The sequence below is a fragment of the Scyliorhinus canicula genome, chromosome 17 (assembly GCF_902713615.1).
Source record: "Scyliorhinus canicula chromosome 17, sScyCan1.1, whole genome shotgun sequence".
NCBI classification, from domain to species: domain Eukaryota; kingdom Metazoa; phylum Chordata; class Chondrichthyes; order Carcharhiniformes; family Scyliorhinidae; genus Scyliorhinus; species Scyliorhinus canicula.
This window is the reverse complement of record NC_052162.1, coordinates 49,664,078-49,691,910: the sequence shown is the minus strand read 5'-3', so window position 1 is coordinate 49,691,910 and position 27,833 is coordinate 49,664,078. Positions and strand designations below refer to the sequence as shown.

Below are 27,833 nucleotides of genomic sequence, written 5' to 3'. Positions count from 1 at the left end.
GATCTTGGTAAATTAACCCCTTTTAGGAAAATGTTTGCTAAAAGAAAGACTGCCACAAAATCCTTTCTACGAGAAAATGGCAAAAGGATCTCAAACAGGAAAAAGGAAGCCTTGTGTTCATCATTGATGACCACAGCTGGATTCTCTGGTCCCCTTGCCGTCTGTTTCTCTTGCAGCGGGATTCTTTTGCCAGGAAACCCGTAAGCGGGGATGCGCTGCCAGGAAGAAAAGAGAATCCCAATGACAGGAAAGTTCTGGCCATGATCCATGGGCTTCAATAGATAATGCAGTGTAGTAGACTTTTCATTTTTATTCTGAAAGTCAAGGAAACCTTCATTTTGCAACTATACTTTATTTTAATTGTCTATAACAATGTTATGAATTATGGTTCCTTGTTTTATTTGTATCATCATCACAATATGGCACCTACCGCTGAGATGATTTTTCAATAAATCAATTATTTATCTTTATAAAACATCCCAAGCTATTTATAAAGGCAGGTAGTAAAAGAACCGAGACAGAGAACTTTGCAGAAGATGAGGTGCATTGACGTCAGGTTGCACTTGAGACTTGTGGGATTTATCCGCCAATTAGACAACAGCACTAAGATGGCATTTCATAAAATTCAAAGCTTCAAAAATTCAAATAAAAAAGTAAAAGCCCATACAGCACTGAATCGCCAGGGCACTAACTGAGGATTGGGTTGCCTATAGCCCACAGCCAGTAGGTTCGATACTTCCAACTGCTGATTGTTTCTTTTATTCAGCAAGGTAATGGCTTGTGACTTGGATGGGGAAGAAGGGAAAATAAGAAGGTTGATTTTAGATTTTTAAGTAACAACCATAATTAAATGCTGCATTGTTAATTTTGGGATGTTTTGAAAGTAGAGACAGCAACAATTTAACTTGATTTTAATTAAATTAAACAGATTTTATTTTTGTATCCAGAGCCAATATTTTTTTTTAAGTAAACAGAATAAAACTTCTTATTCCTTTGATTTGCCACTGTTTCAACATTTGGAAGCCTAAAGGTAATCCATATAATGTAATCAGGGAAATGTTATGCATTAAATGTGTATAACAAACTCTTAACACATTTGTAACCAGGAGGCTTCTTACTATACTTCCTGGATTGCAAAAGACCAATCCCAAAATGAAATTTTAAAGAGAAAAAAAATCAGTCAATTTACATGTAACTACTGAACTGCAGGGAAGGATGGCTGCATCAGGATAACTAATCTACCACAGTAAGTTCCCAACCACAACTACATTTCCTTAAACAGAATATGCAATGCTTATGGTCCAAAGCTGTAGTCTACTTGTTTTTGGCAGCCTTTACTCTGCTTGGCACAAAAATGAACACAACAGTAATGTGATCCCACAACGACTTACAGGTATGATTTTAATGTAGCTATCTTTCATATTTCTGATCTGAGCATAGCAAAATCAACTCTGTGTGTGTGTATGTCATATACCAATCCATTGTCTATTTATATACCTATAAAATAAAAGCTAATAATGTGTTTGTACCTGAATGGTCAGTGAATTTTCATTACAATAGTAACCAAAGGTAAGTAAAATATCACAGTTACTGAGAAAAGAGGTGATACTAATATAGGTACATTGTACTTTCAGGCCCTTGGTGATCCCTGTTAGTCTACACACAGTAATGAAAAAGCATTGAATAAAACTTAGGACTCCGTGTGTTTTTCCTCTTCTATTATTCCCAACAGAATGAGAGTCTACATTCAATGAATTTGCATGCTCACTGTATGCCAATTTCAGTTGGACCCGAATTATCCTGGTACAGAATTCAACAGTTTATATAACAATCCCAGTACAATATTCCACACAATTTACAAACTAAACAGCAGCATTGCTGCACACAGATCAGAGCAACAGAAATGTGTCATTTAGGGGTGTTCTGTGTAGGCTATATTTCTAAATGATCAGAAATCAGATTATCATATTCTTAAGCATTTCATCACTAAGAATTCAATGATTACATTTTTTTTTCAAAACCTCCATCTTTTATATTTGAAAATCGGCTCATAGATACTGTGACTGTGCAGAATTTAGCCCTTTGAATCACTTGTATTTAATATTAGCTGGCTAGAACTACTAAGCGAAGATGACAGAAATTAGATGAATGTCCAGCCATTTTTTTAAAAAGCTACAGACTATGAAAATAGTTTTTAATGGAAGTTTTCCAAATATACTCTGGTCCCAATGTATTGGTCTAATGATAATTAAATGCTAATATTTCCTCAATTTAAAAGAGAAACACAGTGCTTAAGCAAGACAGTTAAAACATTTTAAAATATCACTCTGAATACTTACAACTGCCTCAAACTTAAAATAGATTCTCTACAGATTGTAGTCTAAGTGTGTGATTCACATAAAAATGTCTCATGATGTCAGTTAGAAAACATTTTCTTTACCCTTTAATTTCTTTGAATACATAGCACTTTGTAATAAGAATGCTCTAGCAAAGAAATTCGAGCCTTTGCTCTTTAAAGACTGAATTTCCTTCCCATCTGTCACTATATTGCTCAAAGTAAAATCAACTGAAAAGCCCTCCCATTATCCTGATTCTTTATTTAGTTTAAATTTTGTCGCTCTAATAGTTATTTAATTTCCTTATGTTTTTCCAAAGACTGCTCTGCCCTACATGTTCAAATGCATTCCTGGCATAGGTGAAATTTAAGATGTTCTTCCTTTATGCATTTATATCTGTGCATGTACAACAAAATGATCCTCTTCAATGGGTGACCAGGAGCACAGTGGTTAGCACTGCTGTCTCACACTGGTGACTGTGTGGAGTTTGCACATTCTCCCCATGTCCAAAGATGTGCAGGTTAAGTGGATTGGCTATGCTATAATTTCCCCACAGTGTCCAAAGGTTAGGTGAGGTTACTGGGATAGGGCCTCAGTAAGGTGGTCTTTCGGTGGGTCGGTGCAGACTCGATGGGTGAATGGCCTCCTTCTGCATTGTAAAGATTCTGTGATTCTGAGTGGAGGAGGCCATCAGTTATACAGAACATTTTATCTTCAAAATTACTTCAAAAATAAACAGGTTAATACTTTTGTTAAAATAATGGGACAAAGTAATTTCAAACAAAGCAGTGTAATTTCTAGGCCTTGGTGATCCTTTAACAGACTAGCTGCACATTGCAGATGTGGATGGGAGGGTTGCAGGAAAAGCAACTGCCACTGAAATTACTAACTGGAATTTTTGGCAATTCACAGATTGCCCAAAAGCAAGTCAACAGTGTATTACAGCATGACCTGTAATATGCAGGTAAACTAATGTATTTGGAACACTTAATGATTTGTGTAAATAGGCTAATATGGCAACAAAAAATGAAATTGGGGCTTCAATGTCACAAATTTCAAATTAGAGATACCCAAACAATGAACAAATTTATCAGACTCATTGGGAGGAATCGATGGAAACCCATCTACTAACTGATCACCATGGGGAAAAAATATAGAGGGATCACAAAAGGAGCTCAATAAATAATTTGATAGAATAGAGTGTACAAATTGAGGACCCTTTCCGAATTCTTATTTTCAAAACCTTATGTTGTGTCGTCAAACACTGCCAATTTACTTTTCTTTGTGCAAAATGGAAAACACTTCACTGCAGGGTGTTATCTGGCGTATTTTGCATGCTTCCAACATTTCACTACATGTAGGACTTCTATGATCATGGGCAGAAATTATCAGTTAGTATTACTGAGCAAGAATGAAGGCATAGCTTGTAAAAATCTGGAAGCAATCACTGAACATGGATTAAAATATTAGTCCATTTCAATATTGCTGCTTGGTTGCTACTTTGGGAGGAAGTTATAAAAGACTAGTTTTTGTGATGGATAAAAGTTAAATATTTACTTTACAAAAATAATACAGGGAAAATGATTAGGAGTAGAGACCATCTGCAATATCTTGCCAAGCATAATCTTTCCACTCATGAAATGAAAGTCAGTTTTCCAATCTGACCTCCCTGCTGTTACTAAATATACAATGACTTGGCCGAGTTAACAGGCGCACAAGCCCCACCCTACCAGTGAAATTATTTACAGAGCTTGGGCCAATGATCAGTTACTCCATTGGAAACCCTGAGAGTTAAAATAAAGTTCAATTGAAAAATCACAGCGTGAAATATAAAGTCCATTTCATGTAATTTGCATAAACTGGGAGGAAGTAAAACCCAACTACAAAGTGGAGTATGGAAAAGGTACTGCTGTGCCACAGTACAAAGGGGAAATGAATGCAATGCAAGAATGGCCTTCAGTGTTACAACATAGGCACTTGGTCTCCCCTTCTGCCCAAAATTGTAGGGACATGAATCATTTACTACACACTAGTCTCTGAATCAACATCTTTAAGACTGTCAAGTAAATGAGAGTTGGACTAAATGAATAGGAAGATGGGAAAGGCTTCCTGTCTAACCCTCAATCCATTCAACAATGTTTACTATCTCCATTTTGTTGTTATTCTATACTCTTCCAATTAGCATTAGAAAATAACAATTTGTAATGTAGTGTAATAGGTAAAGCATTATATAATACAGTTGTCTATAGAAAAAGGCCAGGGATAACTGCACTTATGTGTTGACACAGTCATCTTGTGGGGAATACCTACTTGATAACTTCCTTGTTGATCAAAGTTGCAGCTTGACTATTTACACTAAAAATATGTATAAATTGATTTTACATGCAACATCTTATGGACTGCGGCAATGATCACTGATTTAAATTATTAAACCAGGGTCGATGATGCAGATAATGAAAATTATGCTCCAAAGATAAACAGACTTAACCTCTTGCAAGGGGAACTGTAGTAGCTGTAGAGCTATTTATAACCTCTGTTCATGTATCTATTTAAAAGCAATGATCACTCATGTCTAAAGATGCACCATATCCATGTCGTTTGGATACATTTCAAAATTTACATCCTGCATCTCAAAATCCATGTCTTTACCGCTAACAAATAAACCCCTGTTTTCTGTCCCCTGCTACCTGTTCCCTCACATAAAAGATTCATAACTCTTTGTAAAAGAGTAAAAATTGTCACATCACTACAAAGGCTTGCACTAATTCATTCAATTCAATTTACAGATTGATTCAAGAAAACATGAATACTGCCTTTTAAGAGTGTCGAACCATTCTAGTGCCCCATGCTGTAGGTCAAACAACTGGCTGAGTTAGTAACAGAGTTTCAAGGGTACAACATACATCTTACTCATTCTATTAGCTTGTTTTACTTTCATTGAGGGGACTAAACAGAAAATGCAGCTACTTATCTTAGCTCCTTAATTAGGAGGATGTATTGTTCAACAATGATTTATTTAAGCACATGGAAGGATGTGTATTGTGTTTCAACAAGCTAGAGAGATCCGATTAGTGATTTTCTATAAAAGCATTTCAGTTGTGTAGTGATATAGTTAAAAGTAGGTTTCCTGACCACTACAAATTCAAATTAAATCCAATTGTTCAAAGGAGAATGATCGATTTCACTGAAAGGAAGAAATGGGGCATTTAGGCAGACATTAAAATACATTTCTAACATTTCATTCATACAAAGCCACATGTGAACAGCATCAATCTGAGCAATTTACACATTCTTTACCATTCACCTGCTCAGTTCTTACTGGAATCACTTTTTTTTTAAAAACAGCAAAAAAATGTAAAATGTCCATGCAGACAACCATGTTTTCATGTGTAAAACAATGTGCAATTTAATACGTTGAAAATTCTTTTTATATTTTCATCTACAGTACCGTAATCATGATTTAAAATTGTTTTCTGATTTTCATTCTCCTCCTGAGTTGAGGAATTGCGTACATGTCTTTAAAAGCACTGCTATGTGTAATCACAGAAGAATAGTGGTTTTCTCTTCTCCTTTCAAACCCACCTGCATTAGGAAATTTCAAAAAGATCCTTTTTAAGGAATGGTACCAACAGAAATCCCCTGTGAACACTGGTTCTTTCAAACCACCGCTTAGTCGATATGAAACTCTCCAAGCTGATCTTCAGGTAATACAAATGTACAAAGTCATTACCAATCCTGGTCCTGTTTCCTGAAGATGTTCTGTAAAATACTTGGGTGTGCATTTCCATGTCTTTGATGGAATTCCATAAAAACCATGCAGAATGGAAACAGCCACAGCAACGGTGAGGATTCATAACATAATGAGAAAGATAAAACTTGATATGCAACATCATAGGAGGATTCTTCCCCCCCACCTACTCCCAATAATATCTTCTTTCTAAACATCAAGCCATGTTTAGAGTTTTTCAGATGAAGGGATCCAGATGTAGGGACCGGATTGTTCTTCGATGACCTGTTTAATTTTATTGTAGATCTCCTCTAATGAATCTCCCTGTACAATGGCTGTGAAAAAGAAAAACATTACTCCTTTATAAGCAAAATACTGCAATTGTTGGAAGCTTGCAACAAATATAGAAATTGCATAACAAACATCAAATCAAATCAGCAGTGGAGAGAACAGTTGACCTTTCGGATTTCAACAATAAAAGTGAGCAAAGAGATGGTTAAACATATTAATACGAAGTGAACAAATATAATAAAAAGTTGAGTCATGCAACAGAACAAATAGAATTAAATAAACGAACAAAAGGGAGTGTAACAATGCCAAAACAAAAACAAGCTCTAAAACCTTTACAGGTGTAGTACTAATTTGTTGTCACCCAACTATTTCACTGTCTATCCTTTTTTTTTAAATAAACAATTTTATTGAGGTAGTTTTTGGCTTTATAAACAGTTACCGACATCATCAGAAAGAAAGCAAAAAAGTGCAAACATCCACGTACTTTCAATACTTCCATCGTAACATATTGCACAAGCCCGCTCCCCTCCCACCGGTACTACCTGCCATATTTTCCCTCCTACTCTACCCCCCACCCCCCTGCTGACGCTCACTCTCCCGCAAAGAAGTCAATAAATGGTTGCCACCTCCGGGTGAACCCCTGCACAGATCCCCTCAAGGCGAACTTAATTTTTTCCATCCCCAGGAAACTCGACATGTCCGCAAGCCACCACTCAGTCTTCGGGGGCTTTGAGTCCCTCCACGCCAATAATATTCGTCGCCGGGCTATCAGGGAAGCAAAGGCCAACACATCGGCCTCTTTCTCCCCCTGGACACTAGGGTCTTCCGAAACCCCAAAAAATTGCCACCCCTGGACTCATCACCACCCTTGTTTTTAGCACCTGGGACATGACCCCCGCAAATCCCTCCCAGGACCCCCTCAGCTTAGGGCATGCCCAAAACATGTGAACATGGTTCGCTGGTCCTCCCGCGCACCTAGCGCATTTGTCCTCTATACCGAAAAATTTGCTCATCCGAGCCACCGTCATATGGGCTCGGTGAACGACCTTATATTGGATCAGCCCGAGCCTAGCACATGTCGCGGTCGAATTTACCCTACTCAGGGCCTCTGCCCACAGCCCATCCTCCATTTCCCCGCCTAGCTCCTCCTCCCATTTAAGTTTCAGTTCCTCTGTCTGGGACCCTTCCTCATGAGCACCTTATATATACCCGAGACTCTGCCCTCCCCTTCTTCCCTCCTAGAGACTATTCTGTCGAGGATCCCCATTGGCGGGAGGCGCGGGAAAGATGGGACCTGTCTACGAACAAAGTCCCGCAACTGTAGGTATCTAAAATCATTTCCCCTTACCAACCCAAATTTCTCCTCCAAGCTCCTCAAACTCGCGAAGCTCCCTTCCAGGAACATATCACCCACCCTTCCCGCCCCTGCTCGCCGCCATACTCGGAACCCCCCATCCATACTGCCGGGTTGTCGCAGATTGGCGAACCGATGGTTGTCACAGATTGGCGCCCAGACAGACGCCCCCATCTCCCCCACATGCCTCCTCCACTGGCCCCATATCCGCAGGGTCGCCACCACTACCGGGCTGGCGGTGTACTTGGCCGGCGGCAGCGGTAGAGGAGCCGCGACCAGGGCTTCCAAGCTGGAGCCCCTGCACGAAGCCGCCTCCAACCACTCCCAAATAGACCCCGTACCCACCATCCACTTCCTTATCATAGCGATGTTGGCCGCCCAGTATAATTGACCAGACTCGGCAAAGCCAGCCCTCCCTCGCTGCGGTTCCTCTCCAACATCGCCTTCTTCACCCGCGGGGATTTTCCCGCCCAGACAAAGCTCATGATCAGCCCGTTAACTCTTTTGAAGAAGGACTGTGGGATAAAGATCGGGAGGCACTGAAAAATAAACAAAAATTGAGGGAGGATTGTCATCTTTACAGTCTGCACCCTCCCCACCAGCGACAGCGGGAGTGCATCCCATCTCCGAAACTCTCCCTTCATTTGCTCCACCACCCTGGCCAAATTTAACTTATGCAGCCTGCCCCAGTCTCGTGCCACCTGGATTCCCAAATACCGGAAATTTTCCTCAACCAGCCTAAACGGTAGCCCTCTCAATCTGTTCTCCTGGCCCCTTGCCTGGACCACAAACATTTCACTCTTGACCGTATTTAATTTGTATCCTGAGAACTGGCCGAACTTCCTCAGCATTCCCAGTATAGTTCCCATCCCGGCCACTGGGTCCGACACGTACAGGAGCAGGTCGTCTGCATAAAGAGAAACCCTGTGTTCAACCCCGCCCCTCACCATCCCCTTCCAACCCTCTGCGGCTCTCAGCGCAATCGCCAGCGGCTCTATGGCCAGCGCAAACAGCAGCGGGGAGAGCGGGCAGCCCTGTCTGGTCCCTCGGTACAACCTAAAGTACTCCGACACTTCTCTGTTGGTCCTGACGCTGGCCCTCGGGGCCTGATATAATAATTTGATCCAATCCACCAATCCCTCCCCGAACCCAAACCGTCCGAGCACCTCCCATAGATAGTCCCACTCCACCCGGTCAAAGGCCTTCTCGGCGTCCATTGCCACCACTACCTCCACCTCTCTACCCGCCGGGGGCATCATTATCACATTGAGCAATCTCCTCAGATTGGCCGCCAGCTGTCTACCTTTCACGAACCCCGTTTGATCCTCCCCAATCACCTCTGGTACACAGTCCTCCATTCTACCCGCCAGAACCTTTGCCAGGAGCTTGGCGTCTACATTAATCAGGGAGATTGGCCTGTAGGACCCGTACGCCTCCGGGTCTTTACCCCGCTTCAATATCAGAGATATGGTGGCTTGTGACATTGTCGGCGGCAGGGTCCCTCTGTCCCTTGCCTCATTGAAAACCCTCGCCAAGACCGGGCCCACCAGCTCAGAGAACTTCCTATAAAACTCTACTGGGTATCTATCCGGCCCCGGGGACTTCCCCGACTGCATAGCCTTAAGGCCCCCCAATACCTCCTCTACTCTAATCGGGGCCCCCAGCTCTTCCACTCGCCCCCCACCAACTGTTGGGAATGTTAACCTGTCCAGAAACCTTTTCATCCCCTCCAGTTCTTCCGGCGGCTCCGAAGTATACAGCTTACGATAGAAGTCCCGGAATACCCTAGTCAATTCTGCCGGGTCCTCCACTTTGCGCCCCCCCCCTCGTCCCTCACTCTACCTATTTCCCTGGCCGCCTCCCTCCTCCTGAGTTTCTGCGCTAACAGTCTGCTAGCCTTTTCCCCATGCTCGTACACCACTCCCCTCGCCTTCCTAAGCTGTTCCACGGCCCTGCTCGTGGATAGTGCCCCCAGTTCCGCCTGTAGTCTGCCTCTCCCTGAGTAAAACCTCCCCCGGGGACTCCGCGTGCTCTTCATCTATCCGACCCATTTCCCTGACCAATCTATCCATCTCTGCCCGGTCTGCCTTGGCTCTGTGGGCCCCAATTGAAATCAGCCCCCCCCCCCCCCCCCCCCCCGCACTACTGCCTTTAGCGCCTCCCACAAGGTCGCTGCTGAGACCTCCTCCGTGTCATTCACCTGCAGGTAATTTTTTATACATTTCCGAAGCCTCGCAGATCCCCTCCTCCGACAGCAGTCCCACATCTAGCCTCCATTGCGGACGTTGATAGCTCGCTCCCCCGAACTGCAGGTCCACCCAATGCGGGGCATGGTCTGAAATGGTAATTGCTGAGTATTCCGTGTTCTTTACCTCCCCCATACAGTCCCTGCTTAGTACAAAGAAATCTATCCTGGAATATACTTTATGGACGTGCGAGTAAAACGAGTAGCCCCTTCCTGTTGGCTGTCTATCTCTCCAGGGGTCCACTGCCCCCATTTGCTCCATAAACCCTTTCAGCTCCCTTGCCATTGCTGAGAGTCTACCCGTTCTGGGACACGACCGATCCAAAGTCGGGTCAAGGACCATGATAAACTCCCCTCCCATTATTAGCCTGCGAGAATCCAAGTCCGGGATCTTCCCCAGCACTCTTTAAATGAAGTCCACGTCATCCCAGTTCGGGGCATATATATTCACCAGCACCACTCTTCTCCCCTCCAGTCTGCCCCGTACCATCAGGTATCTGCCCCCCCCCTGTCTGCGGATATGCCCTCTGCCTCAAATTGCACGCGCTTGTTAATCATGATTGCCACCCCTCTGGACTTCAAGTCCGAATGGAAGACCTGGCTAATCCAGCCCTTCCTTAGCCTGGTCTGGTCCGACACTTTCAGATGTGTCTCCTGCAACATAATTACGTCCGCCCTCAGGGCCCGCAAGTGCGCGAACACCCGCGCCCTCTTAACCGGCCCATTCAGTCCCTTGACGTTCCAGGTGATCAGCCTGGTCGGGAGGCACATCCCCCCCCCCCACCCCGCCGGTCAGCCATAGCCTTTCTCGGGCCAGCCCCTGGCCCGTGCGTCGCGCCATTCCTGGCCCGCCTTTTGGCTGCCTCCACCCTCGACCTCCTTTCCAGTGCCTATTTCAAGTCCCTCTCCCGTCAGCAGAACAACCCCCCCCCCCCCCTCCCCTAACCCCATCCCCCGATACCCCCACCCCTGCCATCTACTGGCTGTAACTTTTCCCCCCCCCCCATCTGACTCCCTTGACTAGCCAATCTGCTAGCCCGGTGACTCAACACTCCGGCGCCTTCCTGTCTCATTCCCATTGTTTCCCTGTCCTCCTCCCCACCCACTGGGGCAAGCCGGCACCAGTATCTTCCGCGAGCTGCACAAAAAGCACAAACCAGCCCAAACAGGAAAGAAAAAACACAGAAAAAAGCACATAAATGTCCATGAACAAAGGAAAGAGTCTCAAATGTTCCGCTTGGCCCCTTTGGCCCAGCAAACCGTTGAGCAGCAGTCCAGGCACATTCGGCGTTCCTTCCCACAGAAATCCTCGGGCCCTAACTCGTGTCCTTGGGGCCTCCTTTCGGGACCAGCCCCAGGTCCCTCACAAAATCAATCGCTTCTTCGGGCTTGGAGAAGTAGTGGTGTTGACCCTGGTGCGTGACCCATAGCCAAGCTGGGAACAGCAGACCAAACTTCACGTGCTTCTTGAACAGCACCTCCTTGACATTCTTAAAGGCTGCTCGCCGCCGAGCCACCTCCTGGCTTAGGTCCTGATAAATGCGGAGAACACTGTTGTTCCACGTGCTGCTCCTGGCGCTCTTTGCCCACTGCAGCACCCGCTCCTTGTCCACGAACCTGTGGAACCTAATCACCATCGGGCGGGGTGGTCCGCCCGGCCGCCACTGCCTTGCCTGCACCCGGTGTGCCCCCTCCAGCTCCAGCGGTCGCGGAAAGGCTTCGGCCCCCATCAGCTGCTTCAGCAGGTCTGCTACAAACGCTGCAGCATCAGCTCCCTCAGCCCCCTCCGGGAGGCCGACCATCCTCAGATTGTTCCTGCGGACTCTATTCTCCAGCTCCTCCACTCTGTCCAGCAGTCTTGTCTGCCGCTCTTTCAGGCCGTCAACTTCTAGCGCTGCAACCGTTTGCGCATCCGCCTGCTCCTCCACCGCCTCTCCCAGCTCCTTAACTTTAACATCCTGGGCGTCCAGCCTCTGGTTCAGCTGATCCACCGCTTTCTGGATTGGGTCCAAGCTGTCCCGCTTCAGCGCTTCAAAACTGGACGTCATTACCTGGAGCATGTTATCCAGCGCCTGCTGGATTGCTGAGTCCGGGGTCCGTGTGTCCGCCATCCGAGGTCCCAGGTAATTTTCTGCAGGTCCTTGTCTCTGTCCCTTTTTCTCCTTCTTCTGCCTTCTGGAATCCCACTGTTCCATGTGCCGCAGCCCGCTCCTCAGCACCTTCGCTGCCGCCTTCCTTCGCCCAGCTCCTTAAATTTTACCTCCTGGGCATCTGAAGTGGGTCCAAGCTGTCCCTCCTTGGACAGATCTGAGGCGTTCAAGGCAGACGACCCTGTCCTATACAAGAAATCCAGGTACGACCTCCGCAAAGCCATCCGAGATGCCAAGAGAGAATATCAAACTAAGCTAGAGTCACAGACAGACTCTCGGCAGTTGTGGCAAGGACTAAGCAACATAACGGGCAACAAAGCGAAGCCGAGTAGTATCTCTGGCAGCAGTGCACCCCTCCCCGATGAACTTAATGCATTCTATGCTCGGTTTGAGCAGGTAACCAACAACCCGCTATCGAGTGCCCCAGCAACCCATAATTCACCCGTACCCACCATCACAGTTTCCAAAGTCAGATCGGCCTTCCTGAAAGTGAACCCATGGAAGGCGATGGGCCCGGACGGGATCCCTGGTTGTGCACTCAGAACCTGCGCGGACCAGCTGGCAGAGGTTTTCACAGACATCTTTAACCTATCCCTACTCCACTCCGAGGTCCCCACCTGCTTCAAGAAGACCACCATCATACCGGTACCAAAGAAGAACCAGGCAACGTGCCTCAATTACTACCGCCCGGTGGCCCTGACGTCAGTTGTAATGAAGTGCTTCGAGAGGCTGATCATGAAGCGCATCACCTCCATACTCCCGGAACGCCTTGACCCACTTCAATTCGCATACCGTCGCAACCGGTCCACATCAGACGCCATTTCCCTGGCCCTACACTCATCCCTAGAGCATCTCGAAAACAAGGACTCCTACATCAGACTCCTATTTATTGACTACAGCTCCGCCTTCAACACCATAATCCCAGCCAAGCTCATATCAAAGCTCCAAAACCTAGGACTTGGCTCTCCACTCTGCAACTGGATCCTTGACTTTCTGACCAACAGACCACAGTCAGTAAGAATGAACACCAACACCTCCTCCACAATAGTCCTCAACACCGGTGCCTCGCAAGGCTGCGTACTTAGCCCCCTACTCTACTCCCTGTACACACACGACTGCATGGCAAAACTTGGTTCCAACTCCATCTACAAGTTTGCTGACGATACGACCATAGTGGGCCGGATATCGAATAACGACGAGTCTGAATACAGGAGGGAGATAGAGAACCTAGTGGAGTGGTGCAACGACAACAATCTCTCCCTTAATGCCAGCAAAACTAAAGAGCTGGTCATCGGCATAAGGAAGGATACTACTGTACACACCCCTGTCAGCATCAACGGAGCCGAGGTAGAGATGGTGAGCAGTTTCAAATTCCTAGGGGTGCACATCACCAAAAATCTATCCTGGTCCACTCATGTCGACGCTATCACCAAGAAAGCACAACAGCACCTTTACTTCCTCAGGAAACTAAGGAAATTCGGCATGTCCACATTAACCCTTACCAACTTTTACAGATGCACTATAGAGAGCATCCTCTCGGGCTGCATCACAGCCTGGTATGGCAACTGCTCGGCCCAGGACCGCAAGGAACTTCAGAGAGTCGTGAATACCGCCCAGTCCATCACACGAACCTGCCTCCCATCCATTGATTCCATCTACACCTCCCGCTGCCGGGGGAAAGCAGGCAGCATAATCAAGGATCCCTCCCACCCGGCTTACTCACTTTTCCAACTTCTTCCATCGGGCAGGAGATTCAGAAGTCTGAGATCACGGACGAACAGACTCAAAAACAGCTTCTTCCCCACTGTCACCAGACTCCTAAATGACCCTTTTATGGACTGTCCTCATTAACACTACACCCATGTCTGCTTCATCCGATGCCAATGCTTATGTAGTACATTGTATATATTGTGTTGCCCTATTATGTATTCTCATGTATTTTCTTGAATTTTGTTCAATTCCCTTTTCTTCCCATGTACTGAATGATCTGTTGAGCTGCTTGCAGAAAAATACTTTTCACTGTACCTCGGTACACGTGACAATAAACAAATCCAATCCAATCCAATCCTCAGCAACTCCAAACTTTTTTTCCTTGTCCTGGAGGAAAGAAGGTCCGTGGGTCCGCCATCTTACCCTTCAGGTCAGTTTCCTCCTTGCCTCCGTCTCTCTCTCTCTCTTTCTTCCTCTACCTGCTGGCCTCCCACGATTCCATCCGCTGCAGCCCGCTCTCCTCTTCTTTCACGGCAGCCGTTTTGCCGCCCCCGTGGTCCCGCTATCGCGGGGAATCAGCTGCTAAGCCCCGCCGGAGTGAGAGCCCGCCAAATGTGCGGCTCACTCGAACATCGCCGCCACCGGAAGTCCCTTCACTGTCTATCCTTAACAGGTGTAATACTAATTTGTTGTTCCTAAAACTACCACTCTAACGTTATTTCAATGTAGACATGGGCCCATAACTTCCTTGTTCCCCAGCGTTGCATTTAGGGGGTTCTCCAATGGTGCCTGGGGATTCCCTCTCGGACAGTCATTTCAAACTTCCATGGGTCAGAGGCGGCTATTGGGAGGGTCGCAGAGCAATCGGTCGCCGTGTTCCCCATTGCAGGAAGTCGTGCCCAACAACACCGGTTTTCAAGAATGCTGGGCTTTCTGTGAATGCATACCCTCTCAGCTGGATCCAGCAGTGCACAGGCCCAGAGCCCAGCCAGGCAGACCGCCTCCTCCTGTTATCAACACGCTGGCCCAGATTTTTTTTTAAAAAAATTGATGGGAGCCTTCCTGCCAAAAAGAGCAGGTCATGCGCAGAGAGCAGGTACACTGACGTCACGTGCTCTGGGCGCAAAATCACGGAGGAGAGATTCCTCCGTTTTACAGCTGTCAGCAAGTAAGCAACAGGACTGTGTGAAGAACTGAAGATGGATCATTTTGTAATAAAGGAACAGAGGGCCAGAGATACAAACAGGCCAGGATCTCACAATTCAATCTGCCAGAGACAGCTTCGCAGGAGAGGACAAAGCAGTGCTGGTGTGAGCTATATCCAGAGCTCCAGGGCCTCTGGCGAACAAACAATTAAGAAGAAATTGACATCGGGAACAAAGCAGGAGAAAGATGATTTCTTAAGGTATGGCATTGTCAATTTTGCCAAATTAGGATGCAAAGTCCTGGTCTGTTACAGGCAGGGAAGTACTGGTGAATGAATTCCCTTCTCAAACAGATATACCGTTTTGGATATTGTTGGAGGGGAATAGCTTCTCAGGGGAAGTTACCAGCAGCAGCCAGGCCTGTGGCAGCACAATTGGTTCTGCTTTAGAACAGGATTGAGCTAGGTCCAAGTAAGTGACAGTAGTGGGAAACTCGATAGTCAGAGGCACAGCCAGGCATTTTTGTGGCTGCAAATGGGAGTCTCAGATGGTGTGTTGGCTCCCTGGTGCCAGGGTCCTGGATGTCTAAATGGCTACGGGGCATCCTGAAACAGGAGGGTAAACAGACAGGTGTCATTGGCAACCTTGGTACTAATGGCATAGGCAGGAAGAGGCAAGTGGTCCTGCAAAAATAATTCAGAGAGTTAGGTCAGGAGCTAAAAAGCAGGACCTCTGGGGTAGTAATCTCAGGATTACTCCCCGTATTATGTGTTAGTAAGGCTTGGAACAGAGAGCTCGTTCAGTTGAACACGTGACTAAAGAGTTTGTGTAGGAGGGAGGTCTTTAGACATGGATCACTGGGATGTCTTCTGGGGAAGATGGAATCTGTACAAGAGTAACGGATTGCACCTGAACTAGAGGGGCACCGATATCTTGGGCGAGCGGTTTGCTAGTGCTGTTCGGGGTGGTTTAAACTAGTGTGGCAGGGGGTGGGAACAGGAACAGCAGGCCAGTAAGTGTAGAGACTTGAGATAAACATAGTGCCGAGTAAGAGCAGGCAGAGGGAGAACGCAGGGCTCAGCAGGACTGGAGGTCATGAGATGGGGGCGTCATAGGCTGTGCCAGCATTTATTGTCCATCCCTAATTGCCCTTGAGGGAGGCAGTTTTCACATTGCAGTCGGTCTGTAGGCCAGATTTCCTTCCCTAAAGGACATTAGTGAATGAACTAGATGGGTTTTTATGACAATCGACAATGGTTTCATGGTCATTATTAGGCTTTTAATTCCAGATTGAACACGGGTCCCCAGAACATTAATCTGGCTCTCTGGTTTACTCATCCAGTGACAATACAACTACGCCACTAACTCCCCATGAGACATGCTTGCCTTCATCAGTGGGGCAGTGAATATAAGAGTTGGGAAATCATGTTGCAGCTACATAAAACCTTGGTTAGGCCGCATTTGGAGTAATGCGTGCAGTTCTGGTCACCACATTATCAGAAGGATGTGGAAGCTTTGGAGAGAGTGCAAAGAAGGTTCAACAGGATGTTGCCTCGTCTCGAGGGTGTTGGCTATGAGGAGAGGTTGAATAAATTAGGATTGTTTTCATTGCAAAGATGGAGGCCGAGGGGAGACCTGATAGAGGTCAGCAAAATTATGAGAGGCATAGACAGGGTGGATAGGCTTTTTCCAAGGATGGAAGTGTCAATTACAAGGGGACACAGGTTCAAGTTAAGAGGGGGAAAGTTTAAGGGTGATGTGTGGGTAAGTTTTTCACGCAGAGAATGGTGGGTGCCTGCTGCCTGAGGATGTGATGGAAGCAGGCACATTAGTAACGTTTAAGAGGCATCTGGATGGATGCATGAATAGGGGGGAAATAGAGGGATACGGACCCAAGTAAGGGCAGAAGGTTTTTTTTTAAAGTTAGGGCTTCATGATCAGCGCAGGCTTAGAGGGCCGAGGGGCCTGTTCCTGTGCTGTACTTTTCTTTGTTCTTTGAAAGTATAAAATTCTCAAAACCTCAAAGGCATTTGAAGATATGGCAAGTTCGAGGACAAACCACTTGATTTTTTTCAAAGGTTGCAGTGAGAATTTAAATCATCAACTGAAGTCCTTAGCATAATAAAACATTGAATGACAAAGCAAGTGCGATCATGAGAACGAAGCAGGCTCACTTGTCGCATTAAAGGTAAGCAATAATGCTGTGTCACGAAGGTCTGTCGGTGTGAGTCGCAAAACGTGGCACGGGTCCCGAAGGTTGACCAGTTGGTAAAAGTGGGTTCCGGGGGAAAAAGTTTGAAAAACACTGCTCTAGGAAGTTCTCACATACGTGTTTACCCGGCAATTGTCCCAAAGTGCTAACTTCCTCTGGACAATTATACTGCGCTGGGAACCATCTGACAGAAGCAATTAAAATCGCTAACTTTAGATGGCTCTGCCAGTTTTACCCTGATAGTTACTTCGTAAGAGTTAGAGGAAAATAATGACTTCTAACTCCAGAATAACTATTTAAAAAGCTCAAACCCAGCCTCGCACAGGCCATCCTCCACACACATGAATCCTCAGGGGATCGACCACACCAAGCTGAGCCCCCACCCTCTCCTGACCTGACCGAACCCCCGCCACTTATCTTTAAATTGTCCCTTTAAACACCTCCTTTACAGCACCTAGTGCCATAAAAAGGGGATGTTTCTTACCTCTGCCCCAGTTACTCCACTGCAGCCAGGGCGTGCTTCGCTGGTCTTGCCTCACCCAACCTGAGGGAGGAATGATGGGTGAGACAGGGACTTTGGAATCGCCATGTGGGTAAATCCATCAAGAATGGCAATCCAGCAGCGATTGCAACTCTGAGGAAGTTACAGGTCAAGGTGCCTTCTTTAATCAACAATTCCAGCAATGCACTTTGCGTTTTCCCAACCCTCTTAAAAAAGTCTTCAACGTTCAGTATTAAGGTTAAATGTGAAATTCAGGACTAAGTTAGAAAATACTGGATAAACTCAGTAGGTCTGGCAGCATGGAGAGAGAAACAGTTAAAGTTTCGAGTCGATATGACGACTCTGAAGAGGGGCAGGAATGTTATGGATTATATAGGACGGGAGTTACCAGCTGTTCACACCAGCGGGAAATTCCGGTCTCGCGCCAGTGCGTGGGTTTCCTGGCGGCGAGGGGTGCTATTGACAGGAAATCCCGTTGACAAGGGACCGGTACTGTTGACAAGGGACCGGTAGATTATGCTGGAAGGGTGGTCGGTAAATCCCGCCCGTATCATTGGAGAGAGACGGTGGAGAAGCTGGAGCAGAATAGAAGGTCAAGGATAGGTCAGAACCAAGGACAGACTGAGAAGGATAACGTGGATGGAAGATATAGTGTGTTGCTTTAAGGACTAAAGAAGTGGATTTTCAGTATCCACAATATTTTGCTTTTATTTAAAATCTTGGTGTCCCAAGCTAGCTGGGCGAGCTAGCACTCGGAAGCGCAGTGGGGGTGTGTGCATATGTTTGGTTTAGTGAAGGGGTTGGGTTACAGGGTGTTGTTACTAGGGAGGGGGGGGGGGGGGGGGGGGGCGAATGTTCTGCTGACGAGGGAGGGACTTAGGCTGAGGGACAGAGAGGAGGTTGGGGGCGGGGGCTGCCTGGGGATGGACCGGTGGAGGCGCGGAGCACGGGCTGGACGCGGGCCTAAAAAAGGGGATGGCTAATCGGCGGAAGCGGGGCAATGAGCCCCCCAACTAGGCTGATCATCTGGAAAGTTCGAGGGTTAAATGGACCAGTCAAAAGGGCACGCGTGTTCACGCATTTTAGGGGATTGAAGGCAGTCATGGTAATGTTGCAGGAGACGCACCTTAGAGTAACAGACCAGGTTAGACTGAGGAAAGGCTGGGTCAGTCAGGTCTTTCACTCGGGACTAGATTCAAAGACTAGAAGGGTCGCGATCTTGATCAATAACCGGGTGGTGTTTGAGGTGGTAGAGTAGTCTCTGTGGGAGGTCAGTACATTATGGTCAGTGAGAAGCTAGAGGGGGTGCAGGTGGTATTAGTAAATGTGTATGCGCCAAATTGGGATGATGTGGAGTTTATAAAGAGGATGCTGGGGAAGATACCGGACCTGGACTCGCACAGGTTGGTCATGGGAGGGGACTTCAACACAGTTATTGACCCTGGCTTGGACTGGTCAAGCTCAAAAATGGCAGGGTGTCAGCAATGGCAAAGGAACTAAGAGGGTTCATGGAGCTAATAAGAGGGGGTGGATCCATGGAGATTTGGGCAGCCGAGGATGAAGGAGTTCTCCTACTCACGCGTGCATAAAGTATATTCCCGGAATGGTTTCTTTATTTTGAGCATAGCTTTGCTGGCGGGGGCGATGGACACGGGGTACTCGCCAATTACAATCTCAGACCATGCTCCGCACTGGGTTGACCTGCAAGTTAGTAAAGACAGTAATCAGCGCCCGCACTGGAGGTTGGATGTGGGACTTTTGGCGGATGAGTGGGTGTGCGAGCAGCTGAGGAAATGTATTCAGAGCTACCTGCAGGTCAATGACACGGGGGAAATTTCAGCAGCGGTGGTGTGGGCAGCACTGAAGGCGTTGGTCAGGGGGGGAGCTGGTCTCGATCCGGGCCCATGGGGAGTAGGTGGCTTGAAGGCCATGCAGGTGGGTACGGCCCTGGGTCCAGACGGGTACCCAGTGGAGTTTTATAAAACGTTCTTGGGGATATTGGGGCCTGTGTTGTTGAGGATGTTCGATGAGGCAAGGGAAAGGGGTGTTGCCCCCGACGATGTCACATGCAAATTTTCGCTGATTCTTAAGCAGAACAAGAACCCGGAGCTGTGTAGGTCCTGCAGGCTGATCACCCTGTTGAATGTAGATGCCAAGTTGCTGGCCAAAATCTTGTCCTCCAGGGTCGAGGATTGTGTTCCAGACGTTATTGGGGAGGACCAGACCGGGGGGGGGGGGGGGGGGGTTGAGCACAGGGTTTCGCTCTATGCGGATGACCTGCTTTTGTATTTTTTCGGACCCATTAGAGGTGATGGAAGAAATCATGAGGACTCTAGGGGAATTTGACCGGTTTTCGGGGTAAAAGCTTAATATGGGAAAGAGTGAGATGTTTGTGGTCCAGGAGAGGAGACTGGGGGAGCTTCCGTTTAGGTTAGTAGAGGGACGCTTTATGTACCTAGGCATCCAAGTGGCGCGGGAATGGGACCGGCTGCATAAATTAAATCTGGCCTGGTTGGTGGACCAAATGAAGGACGATTTTCGGAGATAGGACGCGCTTCCGTTGTCTCTGGCTGGGAGGGTCCAAACAGTGAAGATGATGGCCCTCCCGAGATTCCTATTTGTATTTCAGTGTCTCCCCATCTTTATTCCGCGGTCCTTTTTTAAGCGGGTCAACAGAATAATCATGGGCTTCGTCTGGGTGGTCAAGACCCCGCGAGTAAGGAAGGTAATGCTTGAGTGGAGTCGGGGAGAGGGCAGGCTGGCGCTGCCAAATTTTTGCAACTATTACTGGGCGGCTAATATAGCCATGATCAGGAAGTGCGAGGTGGGGGAGGGGTCGGCGTGGGTGCGTATGAAGGCGGTTTCATGTAAGGGCACCAGTTTGGGGGCGTTGGTAACTGCACCCCTGCCGTTCCTACCGACACGGTACTCCACCAGTCCAGTGGTGGTGGCGGCCCTGAGAGTTTGGGGCCAGTGGAGGTGGCATGTGGGAGCATCGGTCTGGGCCCCATTCTGTGATAATCACCGGTTTGCTCCGGGGAGTATGGACTGGGGGTTCCGGTTACGGTGGAGATTGAGAGAATGGGGGATATGTTCATAAAGGGGAGCTTTCTGAGTATGAGGGCATTGGAGGAAATGTTTGGGTTGGCGAGGGGAAACAAATTCAGGCATCTGCAGGTGCTGGACTTCCTTCGTAAACAGGTGTCAACCTTCCCACTCCTACCGCTAAGGGGGATTCAGGTCAGGGTAGTTTCCAGAGGGTGGGTAGGAGAAGGGAGCGTCTCTGACATTTACAAGGAACTTTTGGGGTCGGAGGAGACGCAGACTGAGGAGCTGAAGTGCAAGTGGGAGGAGGAGCTGGGAGGTGAGATAGAGGATGGTCTATGGGCAGACGCATTGAGTAGAGTCAACACGTCTGCAACATGTGCCAGGCTCAGCTGATACAATTTAAGGTTGTTCACCGGGCTCACATGACAGTGACCCGGATGAGCATATTCTTTGGGGTGGAGGACAGGTGCAAAATGCGTGGGAGGACCGGCGAACCATGTTCACATGTTTTGGACATGTCCAAAGCTTAGGGGATTTTGGCAGGGGTTTACGGACGTCATGTCCACTGTGTTAAAAACAAGGGTGGCGCTGAGTCCAGTGTTGGCGATTTTCGGGGTGTCAGAAGACCCGGGAATCCAGGAGGAGAAAGAGGCAGACGTTCTGGCCTTTGCTTCCCTGGTAGCCCGGATACGGATACTATTAGCATGGAGGGACTCAAAACCCCCAAAGTCGGAGACCTGACTATCGGACATTTCTCTGTTTTTAGAAAATCAAGTTCGCCTTGAGAAGGTCACTGTCAGGGTTCACCTGGAGGTGGAAACCATTCGTCGACTTCTTTGCGGGAAATTAATCGTTAGCAGACGGGGGTGGGGGTGGGAGTAGTTTAGATTAGAGTAAGGGGTCAATAAGGGAGGGACCTCTATGAGAGGTAAATGGCTTTTGAACTATGTTTACGGTTTCATGTATATTTATTTGGTTGTTACTATACCAAAAATACCTCAATAAAATGTTTATCAAAAAATAAATAAAATCTCGGTGTCAATCTTTTAAATCTTCGGTAACATTTGCTGTGATTTTGCAGCCACATTCATAGCACGCACAAAAAGCAACATGGACACAAAATATCGGGCGAGTCAGAATATGGGAATCTCGCAAGTGAGATCTTGTTTCCTGATTTTCCTCGCCCCTACCCGGTGATATAACAAAGGTTGGGAGCCTCATTTCAATGAACCAACATCTCATTTAAGTGCTTTCCCCACTGAATCAGAACCCACTTGCTGGTGTGACAACATGTCAGCGAGGTTTACAACATGTTTTCCAAAATGTGAAACAGGTGAAGGGAACCTCCCGAGGGCCTACAGGTAAGTACAGCCCGCCCGGGGAGAGGGACTTTTTTGGGCAGCACCTGGCAGCCAGGGGCAGTGCCGAGGGAGATCCCTCTTGGGAGCTAACTTAGATCTGGTAATGTTTAATGACACGGGATTAATGACCTCATGATGAAGGATCCTCTATGTAAGAGCGGTCATAGCACGATAGAGTTTCACATTTAGCTGGAGGGTAGAAACAAGAGTCGTAAACTTGAAGGCAATTACAATGGAGGTCGAGTTGGCTAAAGTGGATTGGGAAAAAATAGATGAAAGGTAAAATGGAAGAGAAACAATGGTGAACATTTAATTTATAATTTTTCAAAGATACATTTAATTGAGAACAATGCACCATCCATGGCTAAATAAGTAAAGAGGGAAAGACAATGCTGCAAAGATTAGGAGATTTTTAGAAACTAGCAAAGGAGGACATGACAAAACTAACAAGAAATATAAAAACAGACAGTAAAAGCTTTGCAATCATATAAAATATGTAGCTAAGATAAGTGTTGGTCCCTTAGAAGGTGGAACAAAAAGATGAGACATACACTGTCTTCACAGTGAAAGACACAAAAAACATGACAAGAATAGTAGACAATTAAGAGGCAAAGGGAGAGAGGAACCTTTTTTTCATAAATTTAGAGTATCCAATTCCAAACTCCACACAGACAGTGACCCAGGGCCGGGATCGAACCTGGGTCCTCAGTGCCGTGAGGCAGCAGTGCGAACCACTGTCCCACCTTGCTGCCCCAGGGAGGGAGTAACTTAAAACAATCACTATTACTAGAGAACAAATTCTGGGAATATTTAAAGGCTGACAAGTCCTTTGAACCCGAGGACCTGCAACCCAGAATCTTAAAAGAGGTGTCTACAGAGAGTAGATATAATCTTCCAAAAGTTCCTAGGTTCTGGAAGGCTCACAGTGGATTGGAAAAACTACAAATGTAAACATCTCTATTCAAGAAAGGAGGGAGACAGAAAGGAAACTGGAGGTCAACTACCTAACATCTGAAATGCAAAAAAATTCTAGGAAATGGTAGTGTGACATTTAGAAAATTATAGTACAATCAGGCAAAGTCAGCATGGTTTTTGAAAGGGGAATCGTGTTTGACAAATGAATTAGTTCTTTTTTTAAAAAATTATTTATTCAACATTTTTACAACAACAGTACCTGATGTGCCCCCAGGAACCACACCCTTCAGCAGCAACGAGGTCTCCAAAATGTAAAATGAACAACCCCCATCTCTGGTGGAATCTTTCATCCACCCGTCTCAGGGCAAATGTCACCTTTTCCAAGGACAAGAACTCCCAACAGGTCCCCCAGCCACGCCAAGGCACTGGGGGAAGAAGCTGACCTCAACTTAAACAGAACCCGAGGGCAGCACGGTGGCTCAGTGGGTTAGCCCTGCTGCCCCACGGCGCCGAGGTCCCAAGTTCGATCCGGGCTCTGGGTCACTGTTCGTGTGGAGTTTGGACATTCTCCTCGTGTTTGCGTGGGTTTTGCCCCCACAACCCAAAGATGTGCAGGATAGGTGGATTGAACACGCTAAATTGCCCCTTAATTGGAAAAAAATGAATTGGGTACACTAAATTTATACAAAAGAAAAATTAAACAGAACCCCCCGGCGAGCAATTAACGAGGCGAAGGCTAAAACGTCTTCCCCCGCTCCAGTCTGCAACTCCGGCATGTCTGACACCTCGAATATAGCCTCCAGGGGAACTGGCTCCAATTCCATATGCAGAACCTTGGTCATGATGCTAAAAACGACACCCAATATTTATTCATTAGATGACCGACCCCAAGCTTTTGAGACACAGAACTGGGGAGGCTCCTAGATGTGATCAAAATCAGGAGGATTTCATGTTCCCTCGACAGTCCCGGAGGTGAGCCATAGGACAGCCAATGCCTCCTGGGATTCAGTGGCAGTGGCTGTCAGCCCGTGACCATGAGGACTGGCCTCCAGTGATGCAAGAAGTTCAAGGACCTATACCGGGCCGCACCCGTGAGTTGACACCCCCCACTGTGAACTACAGGTGCGGCAAACGATGCCCTCTCTGTCTCCGCAGGAGAAGCTGTCCCACAATCACCAGGAAAGGGCCCAGACTGGTGGAGGGGTGCCGGACATAATAATCCTCACGACCTTCAAGGAATGGGCCCTGGAGTTTACGGTGAGGGGTGGCCAAGGACAAAGCGGTCACCAACACAGAGGTCGGCACACAGAGGTGAGGATCCAACCTGCCTCACCCGGAGGACTTGTCAAACGTGAGTTGTTATTGCCATACAGAGTTACTTGTTCCCCCCACTGACCACGTTGTTCATTCTCCCGCAGGTCTGACGCCGAAGGCCCATCCGGGTTGTCTCCCCAACCCCCACCCCGCCTTCCAGGATAGGGGTTCCCTGTCTTTGCAACAGGAATTCCACTGAGAGCCTGCCTTGAATGGGTTGAAGGCCCAACCTTGAAACATCACCACTGGGAGGATATTCCAACTCTAATTTTTATTAATATTCCAAATTTAGCCAGGTTAACAAATTAGAAGTGTTCCTCCAGCCGTGAGTTCAGTTAAACCTTTACAAATACAGGAATATGCCCTCCAATGACCTTAACAGGTTGCAAATTACAGTGAATAGACCTACCTGTGAAAAACTCTCCAAATTCCTGCTCTAGCTTCAATGCTTTATCAAAGGTTTTGGATGCTTGTTCTTCAGTTTGTCTTTTATTCATTTCCCTGTTTAAAAAAAATCAAAGGCTTGTATTGCTTTTTGATGTTTTACGTGTTATTAAAGTAAGTAACAGTTAATTGAATGGTTTTTATAATGTCATTACTTTCAACAACACATTGCTTGAGAAATTTGATTGCCCTCTAACAGACATGCAAGATGGAACCATGGACAGCACGGTAGCGCAAGTGGCTAACACTGTGGCTTCACAGCGCCAGGGTCCCAGGTTCAATTCCCCGCTGGGTCTCTGTCTGTGCGGAGTCTGCACGTTCTTCCCGTGTCTGTGTGGGTTTCCTCCAGGTGCTCCAGTTTCCTCCCACAGTCCAAACACGTGCAGGTTAGATGGATTGAACATGCTAAACTTGTCCTCAAGTGTCCAAAAATAGGTAGGAGGGGTTATTGGGTTACGGGGATAGGGTGGAAATGATGGCTTAAGTGGGCCAAATGGTCTCCTTCTGCACTGTATGTTCTATGTGTGCATTTATGTGCTCCCAGGAACTATGTGAAATTGATGCTGGAACTTCATGATGTTTTAGGTACACAGCCAATGTGACCAACCAGTTTGAGGGCAGCTGGGGAGTAGGGATGCAGTCGCGAAACAAAACATTGGGATGCATCAATGTTACTTAAAAGGGGAGGTGGGCTTTGGCTGCAGACAACACAAACACATCTGGACACAGAAATAGTTTGGCGTTATGTAAAATTAAAAAGAAATTCAAACATCTGGTCAATAGCTAAAATAATAAAACGTTAAGATTTTACATTTTAAAACCTGTACTGAAATGAAAAGGTGGACCATCTGAAAATAAAGGTGAATCTCCAGGAGCACTCTGAGACCATAAGATAGACCTGCTGAAAAGGAAGATGGATCTCCAAGAAAATTGTATAAGGCTGGAAGATGGACCCCATCAGGAGACCGAATCTGGAAGGTCCACTTGTAGTTGTTCCCCCAACCAACTGCTGTGGTGTTAGATGGTCCAGGGTCACTGGCAGCCTCCATTCTGAACTTTGGCAACAGCTCCAGGCTTTGTTCAGGTGAGTCCTGACATCTGCATGCCATGTTATTCTAGATGTGTTTTGCACCGGCATATTTTCCCACTGGCGTCACTGAGAATCGCCGAGCTTTCATCTGCATCCCATTAGAGATGGCATGGTAGGACAGTGTAGGGCACTGTTGCTTTACAGCGCCAGGGACCTGGTTTGATTCCCAGCTTGGGTCACTGTCTGCATAGACTCTGTACGTTATCCTTGTGTCTGCCTGGGTTTCCTCCAGGTACTCCAGTTTCTTCCCACAAATCCTGAAAGACGTGATTGTTGGGTGACATTCTGAATTCTCCCTCAGTGTACACGAACAGGCGACGTGGTGTGGCGACTATGGGATTTTCACAGTAACCTCATTGCAGTGTAATGTAAGCCTACTTGTGACACCAGAGCATGGAAACAGGCCGTTCGGCCCAACTTGTATACTGGCGAGCGAGAGATTGGGACAACATGTTAAAATGGTGTCCCGATCTCTGAACTCCCCCTTAGCCCGAACGCACAATGGGAAAGTCCGCCGCCCCCCACCAAGGCAACACCCATGCAGTGCACCCCGGCCCAATCGCACACATGCAAAGAAATACCAGCTTGGCACCCTGGCAGTGCCGGTGCCACCATGGCAGTACCACACCGGCACTGAGGTGGCACTGCCAGGGTGCCCAGGTGGCACCAGCAGTGCCAGGACACCACCCTGCCCTAAAAGTATGAAGTTGGGGACCTCCAATCTTCTGGGAGACGCACCAGGTGCTGTTTTGCCTGGTCCACGTTTCGGTGACCAGTACTAAATGGTACCCAGTCAAGGCCTCACTGGCGAGGCCGATATTCCTGGCCACCATGAGAATCCTAGGGCCTAGGGCTCACTTAAATGCGCTGTTCTGGATCCAGATTGTGTATTCTCTCGAGATTCGGTTGAATCTCATGAGGTGTATCAAGTGTCGTGAATCTCATGAGAAGCCTCTCGTGAGATTCAACAGCCTCGTGGCGTCATCAAGCCGGGTGCGACGAGGCCAGTAAATCGTGTCCCATGTCTCACAAATTTGATTGAATTAAGTTTGTCAGTGCAGGAAGTAAGCCAAGTGTGGCCTAGGCAGGGCATTCCTCGTCATGACCAAAAAAAAATCCCATTCGATAATAGGGTCGATCAGCATCAGGAAACACCCTGTATGCACCCAAAATGGGACTGTTTTTGGGGCGTTTAATCGCGCCCATAGTTTAAAGCACTACCTAATTCTTTTCTGGGCCTTTGGGCTGTTCAGAGTCTACTTCTGGTAAACTCAGAGACTGCTACAATTGTTTTACTGAGAAGGTGCAAACCTTGCACCTTCTCAGTTAAACAACTGCCTACTTTTGATCTCATCAAACCACCAGGTTTATTGTCAGGTAGATGCCAGAACAGGTCACATGGCCCTCTTAATTTCCCTAAATTTAAAGCTTCAGTCCCAAAATATAATATTAAATATAAACCTCATAATTGTAACATGGGAGAAATACAAATTGGGCTCCCAGGCTCTCCGATACCACCTGGGAGGACCTTGTCCAGTCAGTGGACTGCAGGAGGAAGATCTTATCTCTCCAGGAGGCAGAAAGCCGTCCCGGTAATAATTGTACTGCCAGTGGAAGCAGGTTGGAGCAGAGGCGTGATATCCTCTATCCGCATTCCCACAGACATCCATCAACCAAAGTCACCACCCACCTCCTGGGAGGCAGTGGCTGCAATACCGACTGTCGGCTTGCTGCACAAGAAGACAGTGCAACAGTGGCGGAAGAAGATGAATTACCTTCGTGCAGCCAAGATAAATCTGCCTCCTGACGTATACCGCAGCACCCATCAGATCTCCACGGTAATCTCTCACACAGCCACCTCACAGATTTCCAACACTTCTCATGGCACCCTCCCCCATGACCCCACTCACAGAGTTCCCCCCAAGTAGATAATCTGCTGCTCACATCTCTGCCTCAACTCATGTCACACACGTCAGACTTCATCACCAT

The 27,833-nt window shown here is 47.1% G+C and overlaps 1 protein-coding gene across 11 annotated transcripts in view; it reads right to left on the bottom strand.

Annotated features, from left to right (window-relative positions):
- Positions 1 to 905: 905 nt before the first annotated feature.
- The window catches only part of dlg3 (discs, large homolog 3 (Drosophila)), a 758,334-nt gene continuing 731,406 nt past the window's right edge, over positions 906 to 27,833 (bottom strand). For all 11 annotated transcript variants that reach the window (XM_038776233.1, XM_038776232.1, XM_038776230.1 and 8 more), the window contains 2 exons: positions 24,720 to 24,811; positions 906 to 6,398 (listed from right to left, as the gene is read on the bottom strand). In XM_038776233.1, the coding sequence (XP_038632161.1) occupies positions 6,292 to 6,398; positions 24,720 to 24,811 (199 nt within the window). In that variant the 3' untranslated portion in view covers positions 906 to 6,291. The remainder of the gene's footprint in view (positions 6,399 to 24,719; positions 24,812 to 27,833) is intronic.